This window comes from Chionomys nivalis, chromosome 21 (genome assembly GCF_950005125.1).
Source record: "Chionomys nivalis chromosome 21, mChiNiv1.1, whole genome shotgun sequence".
In the NCBI taxonomy this organism is placed as follows: domain Eukaryota; kingdom Metazoa; phylum Chordata; class Mammalia; order Rodentia; family Cricetidae; genus Chionomys; species Chionomys nivalis.
In genome coordinates, this window is record NC_080106.1 from 48,159,205 (window position 1) to 48,177,891 (window position 18,687).

Genomic DNA, 18,687 nt, shown 5'->3' on the forward strand with positions numbered 1-18,687 from the left:
CCTAAAAGCAAAAGTTATTTTCAATGTGAACACTATATAGGGACGAAATACCACCTGGTTATATTTCTCAATAGTCAGTAGATCAAACAAAGATGTCATTGTCCCTGAGTTGTAATTATTGATCTCTTAAGGTACCTCCTTATTTTCTCTTTCAGATATTCTTTATTTTATTACAAATATAAACCTCCAGTGAAGAAGAAAGCATTTAAGATAACCCCCACACAATCAGAACAAAATAAAGAAATAGAAAAAGCCAACCTTTATTCCACTTTGAACAAGTTTGTGAATGTCCAAGTAAGGCTCCTTGAATAGCTCTCCTTCTGGGGTCAGGATCTTCACGTAGCCTTCCTTCTCTAGAATGAAGAGGCGATGGGAGCCATCTCCACTGTGGACGGCACCCACAGGCTGCCGCAGCCCACTCACTACCTCCTGCACGCAGAAGCAGTTGTGTTTGTGTTTTCTAAACAAATCAGAGAAGACCAGTTAGCTTTCCTGATGGAGGTGCAAACAGATGTGCACAGTATATTTCCCCAAATGTATTCATTTCCTCAAACAGATGTGCACAGTATACTTCCCCAAATGCGTTTATTTCCTCAAACAGATGTGCACAGTATATTTCCCCAAATGCGTTTATTTCCTCAAACAGATATGCACAGTATATTTCCCCAAATGCGTTTATTTCCTCAAACAGATGTGCACAGTATATTTCCCCAAATGTAGTCATTTCCTCAAAGAACCAATGGTTTTGAAAATCGGGAAGGACTGCTAAGACAGGTATCCTATAATAGGATTATTTTGGTTAATTCGTATTATCTTTTCAATGGAAAATAGCAAGATATCCTTTTCTCAGAAAGTAAAAGTGAAAACCCCAACGGTTTATTCCGAAATGTCATTAGCTCATTATCTCATCTTTCAGTGACTGTAATTAAAATGTGCTTTTCCTCACAATAATGAGTTTTTATGAGAAGGCATTTAAGGAGAAAGTTCTAGGATCCATTTATATAAAGAAAAACTGATTTGCTAATAATAAACGTGCTGAATATTTCCATGGTGCGATAAAGCTAAAAACAATCATAAAATCCAAGTTGAACACTGTGCCCATAAAATTCCCATGAGTCATGGAGAAGCCAAGCTCATAACATAGGATTAGGAGTCTGAGTATTAAGTGCATTTAAGCTGTGATGCTAGAGGTACAAAGCACTAAGAGGGAGAGGGAACTTAATGCACACGCAGTCTGTGGATCCTGGGCGTAAGCACCAAAATCACCCATTTGTTCATTTTCTCTCTAAGAGTAAAGAACATTGAGAGAGAGAGAGGGAGGGAAAGAGGGAGGAGGAGGGCAGGAGGGAGGGTGAGAGAGAGAGAGGGAGGGAAGGAGGAAGAGAGAGAGAGAGAGAGAGAGAGAGGGAGGGAGGGAGGGAGGGAGGGAGGGAGGGTGGGAGGGAGAGAGGACCATGGAAGTGTATGGACCTGCTGAGCTCCTCCACCTTCTCATATTCCTCCATCTGGTCCAGGTAGTTAGATGCTGGCCCTCTGACTTGCTTTCTTGGGAAATCTGGAAAGCACAAGCCGCCATCTTTTCTCGAATAGTAAAAGCAAAACTCATCAGCAGTTGTTTGAAGAAGCCCTTTAAACAGACACGGAGAAAGACTCATTAGAACCATGAAGTGTTCTAGCCAAACCAGCTCATTTGGGCATCTGGCCCTAAGAGGGCTTTGAGAAAGTATGTGAATATTCACAGGAGAAAACCAGGCGTGACCGGGGAGGGGTTGGGGTTCCCTTTTCTCCTTTAAACACATTTAAGAATTCCAGTGAAGTGTAATTGCCTTACGCGGGGTACGTTAAAAAGATTTATTTATTCATTCGTATGACATGTATGTGTGTTCCCTCATAAGCTTACATGTGCCATGTGTGTGCAGGAGCCTGAGGCAGCCAGGAGGGCATCAGATCCCCTGGAAATGGAGTTTATAGACAGGTGGGAGCTGCCAATGTAGGTGCTGGGAACTGAACCTAGAACCTTTGAAAGATCTTACAATGAGGGATCTTAACCACTGAGCCGTCTCTCCAGCCCCTGGGCTAACCACTTGAAAGGCTAATGAACGGCGCATTGTAAAAGCCATGGTTACTCTCACTGCACTTACTCTTCTCAAGCCGCCTCACTAATCACAGGAAATATTTATGAGCTCACCCAATCGCATCACTAATTAGTCTAATTTTCCTAAAGTACTAAATACTTTCCTAAAGAGAACCCATGACAACTAGAAAAGTGATAGTCTGTTGTCCGCCAGTTGTCTTAACACAATGCACTGATGGATGTAACAAATACCTCCACATGAAATTAATGACTTGCTGTGCAGTCTTCAAGCAAGGAATTGTTGCTAAGAGAAATCCTCTTGTTCCAAATACTTTGAACCTTTTTATTGTACTTTTTTTTTCTCTAAGGGACAATGATAAAATATATTTAAATGATTTTTTCTATCTCTTTAAGAAGAAAAACGGACACACCCCTGGACCAAAACAAAATCACATGGTGTATTGAACAGGTGACAAAATAAAGATAGTTAAAATTGTTGGTGTATCTGTATGTTTGTGTGTGTGCATGTGTGTATATGTGTAGGTGAACATGTGGATGTGTGGATGTGTGTGCATTCACGCACCTGTGCGTGTAAACACAGATATAAGTGGAGAGGTCAGAAGTCGGCATCTGGCATTTTCCTCCTCCTTAAATTTTGAGACATAGTCTCTCATCAAATGTGAAGCTCACTGGTTCCATGATACTGACCAGCCAGGGAGGCCCAAGGAGCCTCCTCTTTCAGCCTCCCCACCAAGAGGGTCATGGGCCCACTCCTTTGTGCTCAGCTGTTTCCACGGGTTTTGGGGATTGAACTCAGGTTGCTATGCTTGTACCACAAGCACTTCACTGACGGAGCCATTCCCCAAGCCCATAAAGATGTTTTTGAAAGTACAGCTCTCCTTGAAAGTAAAATTAAAAGCTTTAGACCTGAGGAAACCTATAGAAAAAATTGAAAACTGTAGTTTGAGGAAATAAAATACTGGCTTTATTGTGCTTGTCAATAAGGTCTCTTCTGTATCCTGGAGACTTCTGCTTTCTGAGTATGTTTCCATCAGGATCTGGGTAGGGGAAATAACTGCTGGACTACCTGTCCAGCAACTCAAAGTCCAGGCTTGATCTTAACACTGCAAACAAACAAGAAGCAAGCAGCACAAACCCCTGCTTGATCTGTGCTTACCAGAGTCAAATCAGGTGAGAGCCTTTGTTTGCCTGGAGGAAGGATGCCTCTCACCTCCTATGTGCACCATAGTGAAGTTTCGGTTTTTACATAACAAATTGGACTTTTCATTATGCCTACTAGTCTTGGGATAAAAGTATCAGGTAACTTAGTTGGAGTTTGAAAACTATTTAACAAATTCAGGTTTTGCAAGAATTTCTAAGAACAAGATTTGGAGCTCAGCCAAGCAAGGCTTATCGATGGAGTTTGCAAGACACTCAAAGCTCATTTCCAGGGAGCTTGACCTGGGTCAGCCCAAACCTCAAAACAAACCAGCCTTAGGGTATAAGAGTCCCACACCATAAAGCTTGGGCTACATTTTGATCTCACTTTTGGGTAAAATGTATGACCCTTAAATTGCCAACAGAGACTTCAGGAGCAATTTCTGTCTAGTGTGTTGGGAAATATCTTAAGTTGGGGAAGAAGGCTAGAAAAAATGAGTGCCTTCAGGAGTGTGTGCTCTCAGGAATGTGTGCACACAGGGGTCCAGTGTGTCCTGTGTGTGCCCTCAGGGGGGTGTGCACACAGAGGTGCAGGGTGCTGTGTGTGCCCTCAGGGCGCAGTGTGTTCTGTGCATGCTCTCAGGAGCATGTGCACACAGGTGTGCAGGGTACTGTGTGTGACCTCAGGGGGTCTGCAGTGTGCACTGGGTGTGCCCTGGGGAGCATGTGCACACAGGAAAACAGTATACTGTGTGTAGCTCCAGGGGACTATGCACGCAGGGGTGCATGGAGCTGTGTGTGCCCTCAGGGGTTGTGCACAGGGATGCAGGGTATGGGAAAGGAGGCACAGCAGTTCAAGGATCCTCCTCAGGAGAGACAATGAGGAGGTTTCCTTCCTTTGAAGATCCACCAGCATCAATCAGACATGGAAAGGAGCATAGAGTTCACCCCTCGTTGGAAATTCACTACAAAAGATAATCTCTCTCTCCTCATTCTTCAATGGCAAAAAAGCACCCAGCTGAAAACTAAGGAATAACAAAAGAAAAATTCAAGTTTGCTTTAAAAGCGATTGTGTATCTGCAAACTGGGACCATCTTGGAAGGGAATTAAGGGAACCATGGCTGGTTTCACTTCTAAGAGCATTGTAAGCTGCAGATAAATAGTGGGAAATAAGAACTCATTTTTGAATCGACTATATTAATTTTAAACTAGGATGCATCTTTGTAAACTTTGTGTACCCAGATGCACTGATTCTTGACCAAACACACACCTTTAGTTTCTAAGAAGTCACTGGAGAGACTCTTACTGAAGATGTGTGTTTAGCCCAGCCGGTCTACAAATGCAGAGTATCCTTGCAACTGGTGTATTTGTTAAAACCTTGGTTAAATAACACTTAAATAATTAGGTGTTCGGGTCTGTAGCCATTTTCCAGGATGGTGAATCCAGCGGCACTGCTGTCCCACAGAGAACCATGTAAAAATACTAACTCAGAAAGTAAACACTGTTCAGAGTGTGTTGTATGTTCCAGCTTCATTTCTCACAATGTATTCAAGAGAAGCTATAGTTTCCCTAAGTTCATCCATCATGATACTGAATAGGGGAAGAACCCCTGAGTCCCTGGAAGGAAGGCTTTCAATATATCCATCTCGTCCCTCTAGCTTTCTCTCCCTGGGACTAATAAGACACACGTGTTAGGTATCTGATGGAATCAGGGCTGGAGAAACTCAATGGACTCAAACCCTTGACCTTGGCCTCATTAGCCACAGGATTAAACCAATTGAACTAATTGGGTGCAGACCTTTCACAACAACTGGAACCTACTGCTGGGACAGGACTGTCTTAAAGTGATAAAAATTATTATGCTAAACAGGTACAAAGTATAAAGCTATGCCGGTGGGTGTCTCTGTGTGCCTTTCTCAGAGTGTATTATACCAGCTTTCATGAATGAAAAGGATCTACTCAGCTCATTCAGACTAAGGAAAAGGTCCGTAAGGGTATGCAACTTGGCACTGGAGAAATTTTAGGCAATTATCTTTCTCAGAAAGTCCACGAGTGGAGAACATTTTGATTAACAGTCTAGAGTATACTCAATTTGACTACTTTTGAATCTCTTTCTAATAAGTAGAACCTGACTGTTTCTGAATTTAAATTTCTAGAAATGAACTCTCTATCAGTTTCCAGGAATGCTCTAACATGGTCATGCTTTCTTAAAGCCAAGGCGATAAAGTACTTTGTATCGTGTGGACTGAGCAGTATAGGAGAAGGAAAGGAATCTCTGAAATTGCTTTCTTATGATCGCACTCAGAATTCTCCTTCTTTTTACAAAATGCATTCCCTGGGCTCCTCCTCTCCAGGGTTTTGGTCTGTAGAGAGAAGAGAGCACTGGTAGGAACAGCTGAGCAGCCTTGACCATACTTCCTGTGAAATGGAATCTCCAAGTAGCTGTTTCCCATAGGTTTGCATTTCTGAGAAGGGTAAAGCATGAAACAGACTTAAGGTGACATGATTACCCAGTTGTTCTTGCGACCATTTCTAAAGCCCCAGTGCTCTAGAAGAACAGACACACTGCTGGGTTTCCAGCAAGGTTGATGGGTGGGCTCGGCTTTACTCATCACAGTTTAGGAAAAGGTGGCCTCCCTCCCACGGCTCTAGCTGCCTACTAAATCAATGAGCATAAATGCTCCAAAAAGTGGGCTATTACAGCTCACTTCTGACACAAATATTTAAAATGATTATCAGCATGTGACCTAGGAAGGGCGGTCCCTTTAGTTTGTTGCTAAAGTCTCTCTGGGTCTTTAGACAGCATCCTGATTGCCCTTTCTACCTCAGGAGTGGAGCATTCATGTGGTTATCTTTCCAGGCAGCCTGGGTGGCCACGAAGAGCACTTGACATCTTGATGCACTTCAGCAGTTTTACACATACACAAACTTTGTAGAAAAATAAATTTGTCATTCGTCACCACATATGCTGATCTGGGAAGTGATGCCCTTGCAGTTCGGGCTCTGAGCTGTTTGCTGGTGTTATTCAGTTGACTTTGTAGACCTGTTTTGTTCTTTTGGATGCGAAATAACTTTGCGTATATAAAGGCCACCATGGAAGTGTCTGTGAGCTCAGCATGTTGTATTTGCTGTGAAGTGATAAAGGAAATGAAGAGGCCAAGTGCTAAGATCACTGGTAACTAAGGTTGTGAAGGCAGAGGTCTACGCTAGCCCCCACCCCAAGCTCTCCAATCTGTTATTGGTCTCTGTGGGCCACTGAGGCTACTGGGAGCTGCTTCACTTTGCATTGAGGAATGTGATAAAGGGGGAAAAAGGCTAGTTTAAGAAAAGTCAGAAACACAGGTACAGTTTATAAAAACAATAATATTTTCACATCCATTTTGTTTAGGTACGTGTCATGCTATATGCAGAGGGATCAAGCAGACCTAAAGTGTTTATTATTTATAAGGAAGTTTTATTTTTTTTGTCTATATTTTTGTGGGCCAAAAAAATTTAAGATGTATATAGCACTTTCAAAGAATTATCTGAGTCACATCCTATTGTACTTAAAGCTTATCTCTTTCTTAAATACTATCTAGTTTTATAAATGGTTCACTGCAGTGATTGGTGTATGAACTTGGACTAGCTAAAAATAATCTGTCTAAAATAAATTATGTTCTTCCTCCATGATTACAACTACACAATTTATAAATGTGTGTGTGTATGTCTGTGTGTAGGGTGCATGTGTGTGTATTTGTTCATGTATAGGGTGTGTGTGTGTTTGTTGGTATGTAGGGTATGTGTGTGTTTGTTTGTGTATAGGGTGTGTGTGTCTGTTGGAGTGTAGGGTGCATGTATGTGTGTTCACGTGTAGGGTATTTGTATGTGTGTCTGTGTCTGTCTGTGGGTAGGTTGTGTGTGTGTGTTTGTTGGTATGTAGGGTATGTGTATGTATATTCGTGTGTAGGTATATGTGTGTGTCTGTTGGTGTGTAGGCTATGTGTGTGTGTCTGTGGGTGTGTATGGTATGTGTATGGGCGTGTGTGTCTGTTGGTGTGTATGGTATGTGTATGGGTGTTTGTGTCTGTTGGTGTGTGTGGTATGTGTGTGTGTCTGTTGGTATGTAGGGTATGTGTGTGTTTGTTCATGTGTAGGGTGTGTGTGTCTGTTGGTGTGCATGGTATGTGTATGGGTGTGTGTGTCTGTTGGTGTGTATGGTATGTGTATGGGTGTGTGTGTGTCTGTTGGTGTGTATGGTATGTATAGGGTGTGTGTGTCTGTTGGTGTGTATGGTATGTGTATGTGTGTGTGTATCTGTTGGTATGTATGGTATGTATAGGGTGTGTGTGTCTGTTGGTGTGTATGGTATGTGTATGTGTGTGTGTATCTGTTGGTGTGTATGGTATGTGTAGGGTGTGTGTGTGTCTGTTGGTGTGTATGGTATGTGTATGGGTGTGTGTGTGTCTGTTGGTGTATAGGGTATGTGTGTGTGTGTGTGTACTCATAAATGTAACGGCCAGAGACTGACACAGGTTATCTTCCTCAGTCACTCTCAGCTGCACTGAATCAAACTGACTCTGAAGCAAACTCCTGGGATTGGCCTGTCTCCAAGATCCCTGCCCTGGGTTAAACAAGTGTATGTCTATGTCGGTCTTTTTCACCCCCCTCACATGGGTGTTGAGGATTTGAACTCAGGACTTTATGATGGTGTGGCAGGTAGTTTACAACTGAGCTTCCCTTCCCCAGGTTACAAACTTCTGATGATGCCCATGTTGGGATCTATGTCTTTATTAGAGTCTGAAATGTGATGGTGACCAGGTTTCTTTCTGTCACCTCGTGCAGAGGAGTTTCTATGGTCATTCTGTCGTCTTCTCTTTATACAGCTTGGCTAAAGCAGGAAAGTTCTTCCGGGGCTCAGTTTTTCTCCTCTGTCCAGGAAAACACCATTTTATGGTGTTTCTAAGGTGTCAATTAGTCATTTGATGTGAAAATACTTGGTTCGATGTTATTTGGGACATTCTTAGTCACACTTTATCTAACGATATATCTTAAAGCCAGTGGGCACCCTCTTAGCCCATACCTGCTGTGTATTGGAAGCAGTGGCCTTGATAGCTAAAAAAGGTTCCAACAAGAAATATCTGTTGGTGCTGCGGTATAATTCAGAGGGAGAAAAAGAAAAGGAGGTTTTACTGATAATAACTCAGCATGTATAAAGTTGTACTGATAATCCAATGTGCAAAAAACTTACCATTTGTATTAGTATTTAACAAGATATTAACTTAGAACGAAGTTAGTGTACTGTTTGTCATCTGAAATTGTAATACTCTCTTTCACAGTAATAAAACATAAGACTTTGGAAAAGTCAACTATTAAGTAAAATAGGAATGTGAAGCACAACATACGACTCCTGTAAACAAGCCTTAAAGAGGAGTTATCTTACAAGGCTTGGCAATGTTTGAACTTTTGTATTTTTCCTTTTACCTGGAATATGGCCCCGACAAGTATAAAAGAATTCTTTGCAATAGTCTTTGCAGAGGAGCGGAAGTACTAGATCTCCATCCAGGACGTCTCTCTCGGGTGAGGAGAAGAGGCTTTGAGAGTGTGGGGAGCAAGGAGCGCATTTGATCTCCTCCAGTAATTTGCCACATTCTGTATTGTTGGTGGCAGAAAAGATCTGAAAGCCACAAATCAGAAACACATCTTGTTAGTCATGAGAAAAATGAGCTTTGTTGGGTTTTCTTAGCCCCCACCCCTTTGATCATGTGAGTAGAAAAGTCTAATTCAGAAAAAAAAAAAAAAAAAGAATGACTACGTCACAATATAGAGTCTTTCAAAAGAACACATGTTATCTTTGAGGCCAGGGTGGAAAGACAAAGGTCAGAAGGGAACACACGGAAGCACTTCTTGCCTTTGCAGATCCAAGTGTGTGATTCTGTCCTTGTACTGTTAAAATTGAGATGTTTGTGGACTGTTGAATGTTTGATTCATTTATTCTACCCCAGAGCATATTTTGAATCATATTTACCTTGAAAATTCTACACCGTTATCCAACTGTGTCCAAAGTGTAATTTAAAGACATGGCTTATTTTGTGTCATGGGTAAAAAATCCATTTAATTCCTAAAGCCTCTAACAGGCTTTCAAAACTGTACTTAAATAGCATTTTGGTAAATTTCTGCTTGTTCCCAATCTGCAATCGGTACCACGCAAGTTCTTACACTTGCGTGTTCTATAAAAATATTCCAAACTGAACCAAATGGGCTTAAGACCCATTTTTAATATTCATTATATCTTAGCCAGGAAAAACTTTCTAGCTAGTTCCTTAGACATTTTATATGCATGAATAAACACAGGGTTTAATGAAAGTGCTTTTGTATAGTAGGTAGTGAATTTTCATGAAAAAGAAGACTTTTATTACTATTCTTACAATGATATGTCCTTTATTTCAGTAAGATTAATTCTGGAGGATTGATGATTCCTTAAAGTTAATAAGTTGTAGGTAGACTAGATCTTAGCATCAGTATTCACTTAGAAACCTGACTTGAGGAACCCTTCAATAAATATAGAGGACAATATCAGCCTAATATCTGGGAAATAAAATTAATGCTATCTAAATCAATCACTGATCTCCCTCCCAACCACACTATAAAATGCCATAAAATGTATGAATTTTATACTGTTTTCAGCTAAGCATCTGTTTGAATATTTCTCTGGAACCATGTATTAAAATTAAAAGTTTGAAATTTTAGAAAATTGTTTAGTTCTCTAAAACAAGTATTTCGTTTATAAGTTGAGCTGATTTGAGTAAAGAATCTAGCCTCTGTTTTTCTGGATTATGATATCACAGGGTCATAAAAGCCCTAGATCAAAAGGACAAGGTAACCTAAAAACAAATTGCATGGAGGTATTCAACAGTCTAACGAGGCTGCTCAAGTTCAGAAAAAAAGATGTGTATTATAACTACTTAGAGTATTCAAAAGTTATTAATCATGGTTGCATTTACATTTTAATTTTTATCAGTGTGTTTAAGTGACAATTGCTTAAATGGTCCAAGTTTTGTAAAAGAAAGCATCCACCAGATACTTAGGGTTTGCATTCCAAGAATGTTTTCAATGTCTTTTATTGTCCAGCCTGGAATCTTCACCAGATCTATTCAATATGAATAGTGCTCCGCTTGGCTCTGTTTATTTCACGGACAGCAGTCCTCCAAGACCCAAACAACTGCGGGGACCCGAAGCCAACTCCTGCTGCCTGAAAACTAGGTTGCAATTACCTTTGCTTTTATGGAGACTGTTCGTGCTTCTAGTTTTTTGTTTTTCTTTTCTTTTTTTTTTTTTTAAATAGTTGACACAGAATGGTCCCATGTTCTCTCCCAGCTGTTCTTCAGGAAGAGCTTGCTTTTAGTGCCTAAAGAATTCTGTCTTTTACAATTTTTGGAATGTGTCCTGCCCACAAGATTCCTCATCAAAAGTTTCACAAATAGGATTTAATAAATTATCTGAAATCAAGTAGAATAGTATTCTTGTTAAGGTTTGCCGCTGTTCCGGCCCAGCAGGATGGTAACATTTTACTCTGTGTGAGGTCTGCAATATAAACACCTATTTGAAGATAGATAGAGCCATCATTCTGGCTTTGGTTTCAATGAACCAATAGTCTTACTGAAGTCAATTAAACTGACTCAGCCCAAGCAACAGCATTGGTTTAGGCAGATGAATTCTGGTGTGTGTGTTGGGTGGGGGGTGGTGATACCCCCGTCTTTTCTTTCTTTCTCCCCTCCCACACGTGTATGCCAAGCACACAGGTTCTTAACTTAATACCTCACATTGCCATGAATCTTAAGAAGAAATTTAAGTTAATTTCCTGTTTCAATTTTTAAAAGCCAAATACAAAGTCATCAAGTTCTAGTGGTTTAGCTAAATATACTTTGGAAATCGTGTAAAACTTGCAAACATGATTACAGCCAGCCCAGGAAGGACCGAAGCTGTGGCTAGGACTCGTCTGTAATGTTTGGCAGCTTGTCCTTTACTCTTCAGCCACGAGAAAGTGAAATCTGTGGAAGAAAGGTAAGTGCTGGGACAGAAGAAAGCCCACAGCTACAGTGCATCAACAGAGAAATCGGCATAAACAAAGAGGGTAAAGAGGCACCCACATGGGTTTCATGAAGGGATAAAAGTAGAAAATACGTGGCAGTATATTAAGATGCTGCCTTAAGATCACTTGGTCCACAGAAAAGCTATCTCTAAAATATCCCATGCCTACAAGACTGTTCAGCTGTAGGGCAGAACACACGCGCCTCTGGACTATAGTGCTGGATTATGTCATTAAAGAGTTCAGTTTCAATTTTAGGCTAATATGTAAATAGATCATTGTACGAAGGCAGCTGTTAAAGGGACCCCAGGATGAGTTATTTGTTTAGTTGGATGTGTTCAACAATAGCCTTTGTCCCGGCAAGAGCCAGAGCAAACAAACGATTGTAAAAGGCACGCTTGAAAACAATTACTTTTCACCCATTCCTTGACAGCTTTGGCTGTGAAACCACCAAGGCAGAGAGAGAGAGAGAGAGAGAGAGAGAGAGACAGAGAGAGAGAGACAGAGACAGAGACAGAGAGACAGAGACAGAGAGAGAGAGAGAGAGAGACAGAGAGATTACAAGTTAAGTTTTAGAAATGGGGTATTTTGGTGGGCTGTAGACTCAGCTTGGCTAATGAGAAATAGATACTTTTAGCATGCTATATTTAGAATCTGCAGCAAAATTTCTAAGACATCATAACCTACTAAAAGTTGGCATCACTCATTTCTCATCATAGTTAATAATCTCATTATAATTCTTAACATTATTAAAACCTACAGGAAACTCAAACATAAGAACATAGTATGGAGTCTAAGGAATTGAACTTAATTTTAGCTCACTAAAGAAAGTCTGTTAGCCTACCAACTGGATTTAACTGCTTAGCTGAGCATGCTCAGTCTTCTGACCTTTTTCTTACTATTTGTCTTTGAAATTTCTTCTCTGATGAAAAGCTACTTTTCTTGAAAAGTTGCAGAAATGCAAAAATTTTTTCTGGAATTTTTTGTAAACAACAAATGACTCAGATGGTGTGTGCCATCATCCCTCTTGCACACACATTTATGAAATGAACCCTAACATATGTTATAATCTAGGAAGACTTATGGGGGAAAGGGAAACACTTGTATTTAAACTGTGAAAGTTTGAGAACACAGGTCAAGAACCCATGGGCATGACTGTAGTGAGTCTCTTGCCTTGTACTTGGGGTACTGTTTGCTTGTGAGTCACTCGCAATAGAGGGACAGAGCCTGCAGAATCCAACCTGATACAGACACATTTTCCAAAGGAATTGGAATTTGCAGGAGACTGGAAAAGCTTAGACAAGAATTTGCACAGCTAACATGGCAGACCTTTCCTAAAGAATTGTTTTCTTTTTTTTTAAATTGTAGCTTCTCTAAAGGATTACTAACTCCCCTGTCTGCCCCTTTGTCCCTTCTCTCCACTAAAGTAAGAGCAAAATTTGCATTCCATGTTTCTGGAAGAGGTCAGTAGTCTCCGGATCCTCGTTATAATCACAGCATACACTACACACAGGGACACTCCATGGTGAGTAAATATTTCTACACCTTTCTCCGAGCTTCCTCTTGGGGGTGGGGGTGGGGACTCCTGGTGAAGTCTTTAAGATGCTCTGACTGAGCTGTTTCTGTAGCTTCATTCAATTAGGAGGCTGGGGCTTAATGACATTGTTGCGGATAAAATGCTGGCGTATCTGTTCCCCGCATCTCAGGCTACTGCTGCATATGGTAAGAATAAAGAGCGGGCTGCAGCTGAAACCTGCAGCAAGACAGCTCCCACTCATCTGGGAATAGAGCGAGTTAGACAAACGCTCCCTCAAAAGGCATGAACATTTGGACAGAGCTGAGGACTGAAAGAGAATGATGTTCTCTAGTTTCACCCATTAGTGAACCAACTAACAAATACAATGGTGGTGTTGTTAGTCTTTGGCCATAAGCAACAGGACGCTGTGTGTGGGCAGCAGTTTAGTGGGGAGGAGGATAAGTCGACCCCTTTTTGTCCTATTGATTTTTTCCCTATTTGCATGACTTGAGCAAATTAAATGATGCAATATGGCTTTTTGTTACAAAACAAAGTGAGAGGTACCACCCAGACACATATGTTGATTCGCAGGAGCTGTTTACATGATAATAGGGTGAAATCTACCGTGAACTGAGCATAAAAATTAGATTCAGCCTGGGCATTTTTTTTTAATGCCTGAGCCAGCAAGAGTGGAGCACAAGTTTTCCGAGTCTCTCAGACCTTGACAACTGCAGGGTTGTAACAGAGGAATTCTTAATTAAAGTTAAAATGGGCAAAGACAGGGGGAGCAGAGACACCTGATTGTCTATCCCCCGTGAAGTGATTGCTAATGACAGGATCCCACAGACGGCACACAGCCATTCCCTGAAAAAAAAAATCTCATGCAGAATCAAGACCAACGACATCTCGCACTGGGCAGACACTTCTTGGCTAAACTAATCAACGCATGGGAAGTGCATATGTCATCACTCATAAAAATGAGTTTCTAGACAAGATCCTTCTAGACAACGCTGTACAGGCGAAAACCTGGATTTCTAATGTTACAAGACGGAGAAACCACTGAGCAGGAGGCTCCAGCAAAATCTCCAAGTTCTTAACGCATCAGGAGTTCCCTTCCGCTGGTTTAACCATTGTCATTCAACTTAGACTCTTCAGCAGCCTGGGCTTGGGATCATAAACCAACAGTGCCTCGATAACCTTTAGAATCCAAGCCTCTCACTAGTTAGAGCACGTGGAGAAAACAGAACAAATCTTTTCTACCCCAGAAAAATAAACCGGAAACCACAGCTACCCTAATTTACAGTTCCACCTCACCAAGAGCTCGATTTGATCCAAACTATACTGTTAATCCCGATTTTTTTAAAAAAATATTTACCCAGCCCAGTACGCGGGTACCTCAGAAACGTCTCTCTTGAGATAGGCAAGTTTGACCAACATCCCCACAACAGACTCCAGGGGAGGGAGAGCTATCTGCACACCTCCCAGGAACACACACCTAGAACACCTAACCATCGTAGAAAAGTTATAGGAGCTATCGAAATGAGTTTAGCCTCTCTTGCAACTACCAGCATCTCAACGAGCCACTGCGAGCGCCTACCTTGTTCTCCAGACGCCCCAATGCAGTACTGTCACTCTGCAGGCAGCAGGATACTCTGGGGTAGAAGCCACCACACAGGACCTCTCCTCCACTCAGCAGCTCCAGCTGGGTCATCATCCGCCTGTCTCTCCTTTTCAGGCGCTTCGGGGGGTTCCCATTCAGGCACCTTCTCCTCCTCGCTCCACTCCCTTCGCTCCTTTCCCCAAACTTGGCATCTCCTTCAAAAAAGCCCAGAGCCACGGCCAGCAGTAGCAGCTTAAACGAGAGCATCTTCAGCATCGTCTACCCGGAGCAGCAGTGGCAGGACGCTGGAGGATGGGGAGGCGAAGGGGGAAGGCCACTGCCCAGCAAGGGCACTAGGGCGCAGCTCCAGGGGAGTGCTGCGGGGCGGCGGGACGCTCCAGAGGCAGAGGGAGGTGGCGGGCGAGAAAGATGCAGAGCGCTGCAACTTTGCCTTAGGGCAGCCGGAGCCGCGAGATAAAGTGCAGATGACACTGTCCGCAGCCTTGCCAGCGTCAGTTGGGTTAGGGGCTTTCCGCAGCGGCTGGGAAGTGGGAGGAGAAGGAGTTGGAAGAGGAGGAGGAAGGAGAGAAGAAGACAGTCATGGAACTTCGCTTGTCTGCTCAATGGGAGTTGTTTAGGTGAGACAGTAGCAGGAACCGAAAGGGCGGCGGCGGCGGCGGGCCGGGCGGAGGCAGGGCCAGCGCTGGGCTCCCGAGGATGCTGAGGTCTCCTCTGTCGTCGGCTGCTGCTTCTCACACAGCCTCTCATGTTTCGCTCCCTCTTTTCTTCTTCTTTTTAACTAGCGCGCGGGGAGGTGCTGCCACCGCGCGCCCCTTGACGTCACCACCGCTCGCGCGCCCCCGCGCGGGGTGGGGGAGAGAGGAGGGGGGCAGCCGGCCCGGGAGCTAGCGCTTGCTGGGACCCAGGGTGGCCTCGGGCTGCGACGGGGCGGGAACCAAGCGAGGGGGGGGGGTGGAGGCAGGACAGGGGACGGGCGAGGGGGGCGGGGAGCCCTCAGAGGCAGCCTCCGGGCCTCGGAACCCAGAGCGCCACCGTGCCGGGGTGGGGGTGGCCCAGTCGCGCTGCCCAGCCTGGGCCAAAAGTGCCTGGGGGCGTCGCTGCCGCTCAGGGCGACCGGGCTGAGGCTCCCGGACCCTGTGAGTAAGAAGGGACCACGCAAGGTGAGAAGGGAGGGATCTTTCCCTGGCTTCACCCACGCTGGTCTGGGTTTGGTTACCTAGCCCAGGAAGAGATGGACTCCGTGGGCTGGAGACAGTTGCGGGGAGCTTGTCCGCGCCTTCCTTCTCCTGCAGGCATGACAGTCGCAGCTGGTCCCCAATGATCCCCAAGATTTGGAGACAAGAGAGGAACCCAGATGTTGTAGGTTTTGTATAGGTTGAGGGGCCACCCACGGGTCCATATTGACGTTCCTGGAGCTACTGTACTGGTATGGTTCGGTATCCCAGAGCAGGCTTCAACTGAGTCCTTCTCCAAGCGGACTTAGGTAGGACAACCTTGAGGGGCCACCTGTAACCCCAGACTAAGTCGCCTGGGAGACACCTGTAGCTTTGTGTGCATTTATAAAGTACATGCGTGCGTGTACACACACACACACACACACACACAAACTTTCTGGTGTGTAAATACAGAGGAGGAAGAGTTTAGTCTTCGAAGCAAAGTGCAGAAGCACAATCCTACGTAGTGTATGAATAAAATCACCTTTCCCCTAAGAGGACAAGTTCTGCCTAGAGCGATGTTGACATTACCAAGAGTTGTGATTTCATGTTTACTGGAGGCTCCCAAGTTGTCACTGAGATAAGCCTCCCAGGAGCCACACACGAAATGTGCTTTTTGTCTATTTGGTTACTAAACAGGGAAGCTGATTTCCTGGTGGATGACTTTTGATGAGGAGATAAGGCTGTTTTTCCCATTTTGGCAATAGGGGAATGTTCACCATATTTGGACACATATTTCGCCAGCTCCCGTGAAAGTTGGTGGCGGTTGAGGCTGGTAACTGACTCCTTAGAAAGTGGTATCAGTGACTAGGTGAGCCTTGCTCCTTTCAACCCCTGAATTCTTAATTACAGTTTATATGTGAAGTTAGTGTTTCTAAGCAACACAAATGACCTGTTAGAATAAACCTAAAGTCCACTGAGACATTTGGCCTACCCCTCAGCTAAAGCAAATGCCTTGGAGCCAAACTTAACCCTTTTTCCAGACACTGTCATGCACTACTGTGTACATGGGCGCCATCGTCATGCACTATGGTGTGCATAGACACTGTCATGCACCACTGTGTACATGGACACTGTCATGCACTACTGTGTACATGGACACTGTCATGCACCACTGTGTACAGGGACACTGTCATGCACCACTGTGTACAGGGACACTGTCATGCACCACTGTGCACAGGGACACTGTCATGCACCACTGTGCACATGGACACTGTCATGCACCACTGTGCACATGGACACTGTCATGCACCACTGTGCACATGGACACTGTCATGCACCACTGTGCACATGGACACTGTCATGCACCACTGTGTACATGGGCACTCTGGTGTACATATTATTATAGTGAACATACCCTAAGTTCCCACATGGTTTATCTAACATTCTTCCTGCTTAGAAATCATTGATGATAAACTAAATCCCACTAAGGGTTTTAAGCTCTCCCATTAGTAGTTCCTGAGATGAGTTCTATCATGATCAAGCCACTGGCATAATTCCATATGATCTGGATCCCAGAACCCTGTCTAGAACATGTTTAGGGATTTATTCCTAAATTTTAGTTTAATGTCTTTCCCTAAAATGAAGATCCTTCTAAAATCATATCTCAGTGATTGGCACGCCCACTCTGAAATGATAAACTGATGTAAGTAGTGTCAGGCAGGCCTTCCTGTGCAGTGCGCTCCCAGGGTAAGGGCACCTAAAGTAAATTAGTACTGGGTTTTACAAAATGATGCTTCTGTTATAGGCTATGATCCTAAATGTCAAAATGCTGATCACTTATAAATGATCAAAAGGAGATAGGCATTTTTCCTTCTTTTCCTTTTGGGACAAAGTCTCATGCATCTCAGGATGGTTGTATACTTTAAGGTTAACAGTGACTATGGATCCTTCTGCATCCCCTTCCTTAATGCTGGGATTACAAACGAAGACCATCATCCCTGCCTGAGGCAGTGCTCAGAGTACAATCTCAGGGCTTCCAGAGGCTCAGGATAGAACCAAACACGGAATTGGTCAAAATAAAAAACAAAAACAACAAAACAACACACAGCGAAGTGATTCCTAATGAAGTTCTGCTATTCTCATAGATTGAGGCTTCAGCTGTCATCAGACAGGCCACCTTTAACACATGATGGGAGCAGATACCGAGACCAACACCAAACTTTAGGCGGAGATCTCAGTTGGGTCCCCACTTTCGGAGTTCAGAAAACCTTGCGGGGGGGGGGGGTGGCGGGGATTGTAGGAGCCAGAGAGGAGAGCAAGACCTTTGGAATCAACTGAACAGTGCTCATGGGGACTCGCAGACACCGAGGCAGCAAACACAAAGCCCGCATGGGTCTGCACTAGGTCCTCTATGGTTGTCGGTTTGGTGTTTTGGGGAACTGACAGTGGAAGTGGGGGTGTCTCTGACTCCTTTGCCTGCTCTTGGGACCCTTTTCCTCCTAATGGATGGCCTTGCCCAGCCTTGATATGAGGGTTTATGCCTGGTCTTATTGTCTCTTGCTGTGCCTTGTAGAGTTGATGTCCCTGAGAGACCTGCTCTTTTCTGGGAGGAGATGGCCCATGGGAGTGAATCTGGGAGAGATGGAGGGGGGGCGGAAGGAGTAGAGGGAGGGGAAGCTGTGGTCAGGATGTACTGTATAAGAGGAGAACATTTTTAAAAATTGCAGGGCTTCATACATGCAAACACTCTACACCTGAGCTATATTCCTTCCCTTGTTCCGTGCTAACACATGCAACTGGGTCTGATCCATGAGCAATTCATCATGAAAGGCAAGTAACCAGGTTCCTTATAGGACACTGAGCTTGTTCCTTGTGTCATTGATACAATTTCCTTCTTTTTTGGTGGTGGTGGGATGTTTCTGGTTTTGTTTTGTTGTTTTCGAGACAGGATTTCTCTGTGTAACAGTCCTGGCTGTCCTGGAACTCACTTTGTAGACCACACTGGTCATGAACTCACAGAGATCTGCCTACTTCTGTCTCCTGAGTGCTGGGATTAAAGGCATGTACCGCCACCACCTGGCGTGATACAATTTCTAA

At 43.7% G+C, this 18,687-nt stretch overlaps 1 protein-coding gene across 1 annotated transcript in view; it reads right to left on the minus strand.

Annotated features, from left to right (window-relative positions):
- Window positions 1-15,179, minus strand: part of Hhip (hedgehog interacting protein) — a 92,560-nt gene extending 77,381 nt beyond the window's left edge. Inside the window, exons 1-4 of the mRNA XM_057753709.1 lie at window positions 14,411-15,179; window positions 8,693-8,885; window positions 1,471-1,627; window positions 259-460 (exon numbers count right to left, since the gene is read on the minus strand). Coding sequence (XP_057609692.1) covers window positions 259-460; window positions 1,471-1,627; window positions 8,693-8,885; window positions 14,411-14,689 — 831 coding nt within the window. The 5' untranslated portion in view covers window positions 14,690-15,179. The remainder of the gene's footprint in view (window positions 1-258; window positions 461-1,470; window positions 1,628-8,692; window positions 8,886-14,410) is intronic.
- Between the last annotated feature and the right edge of the window lie 3,508 nt (window positions 15,180-18,687).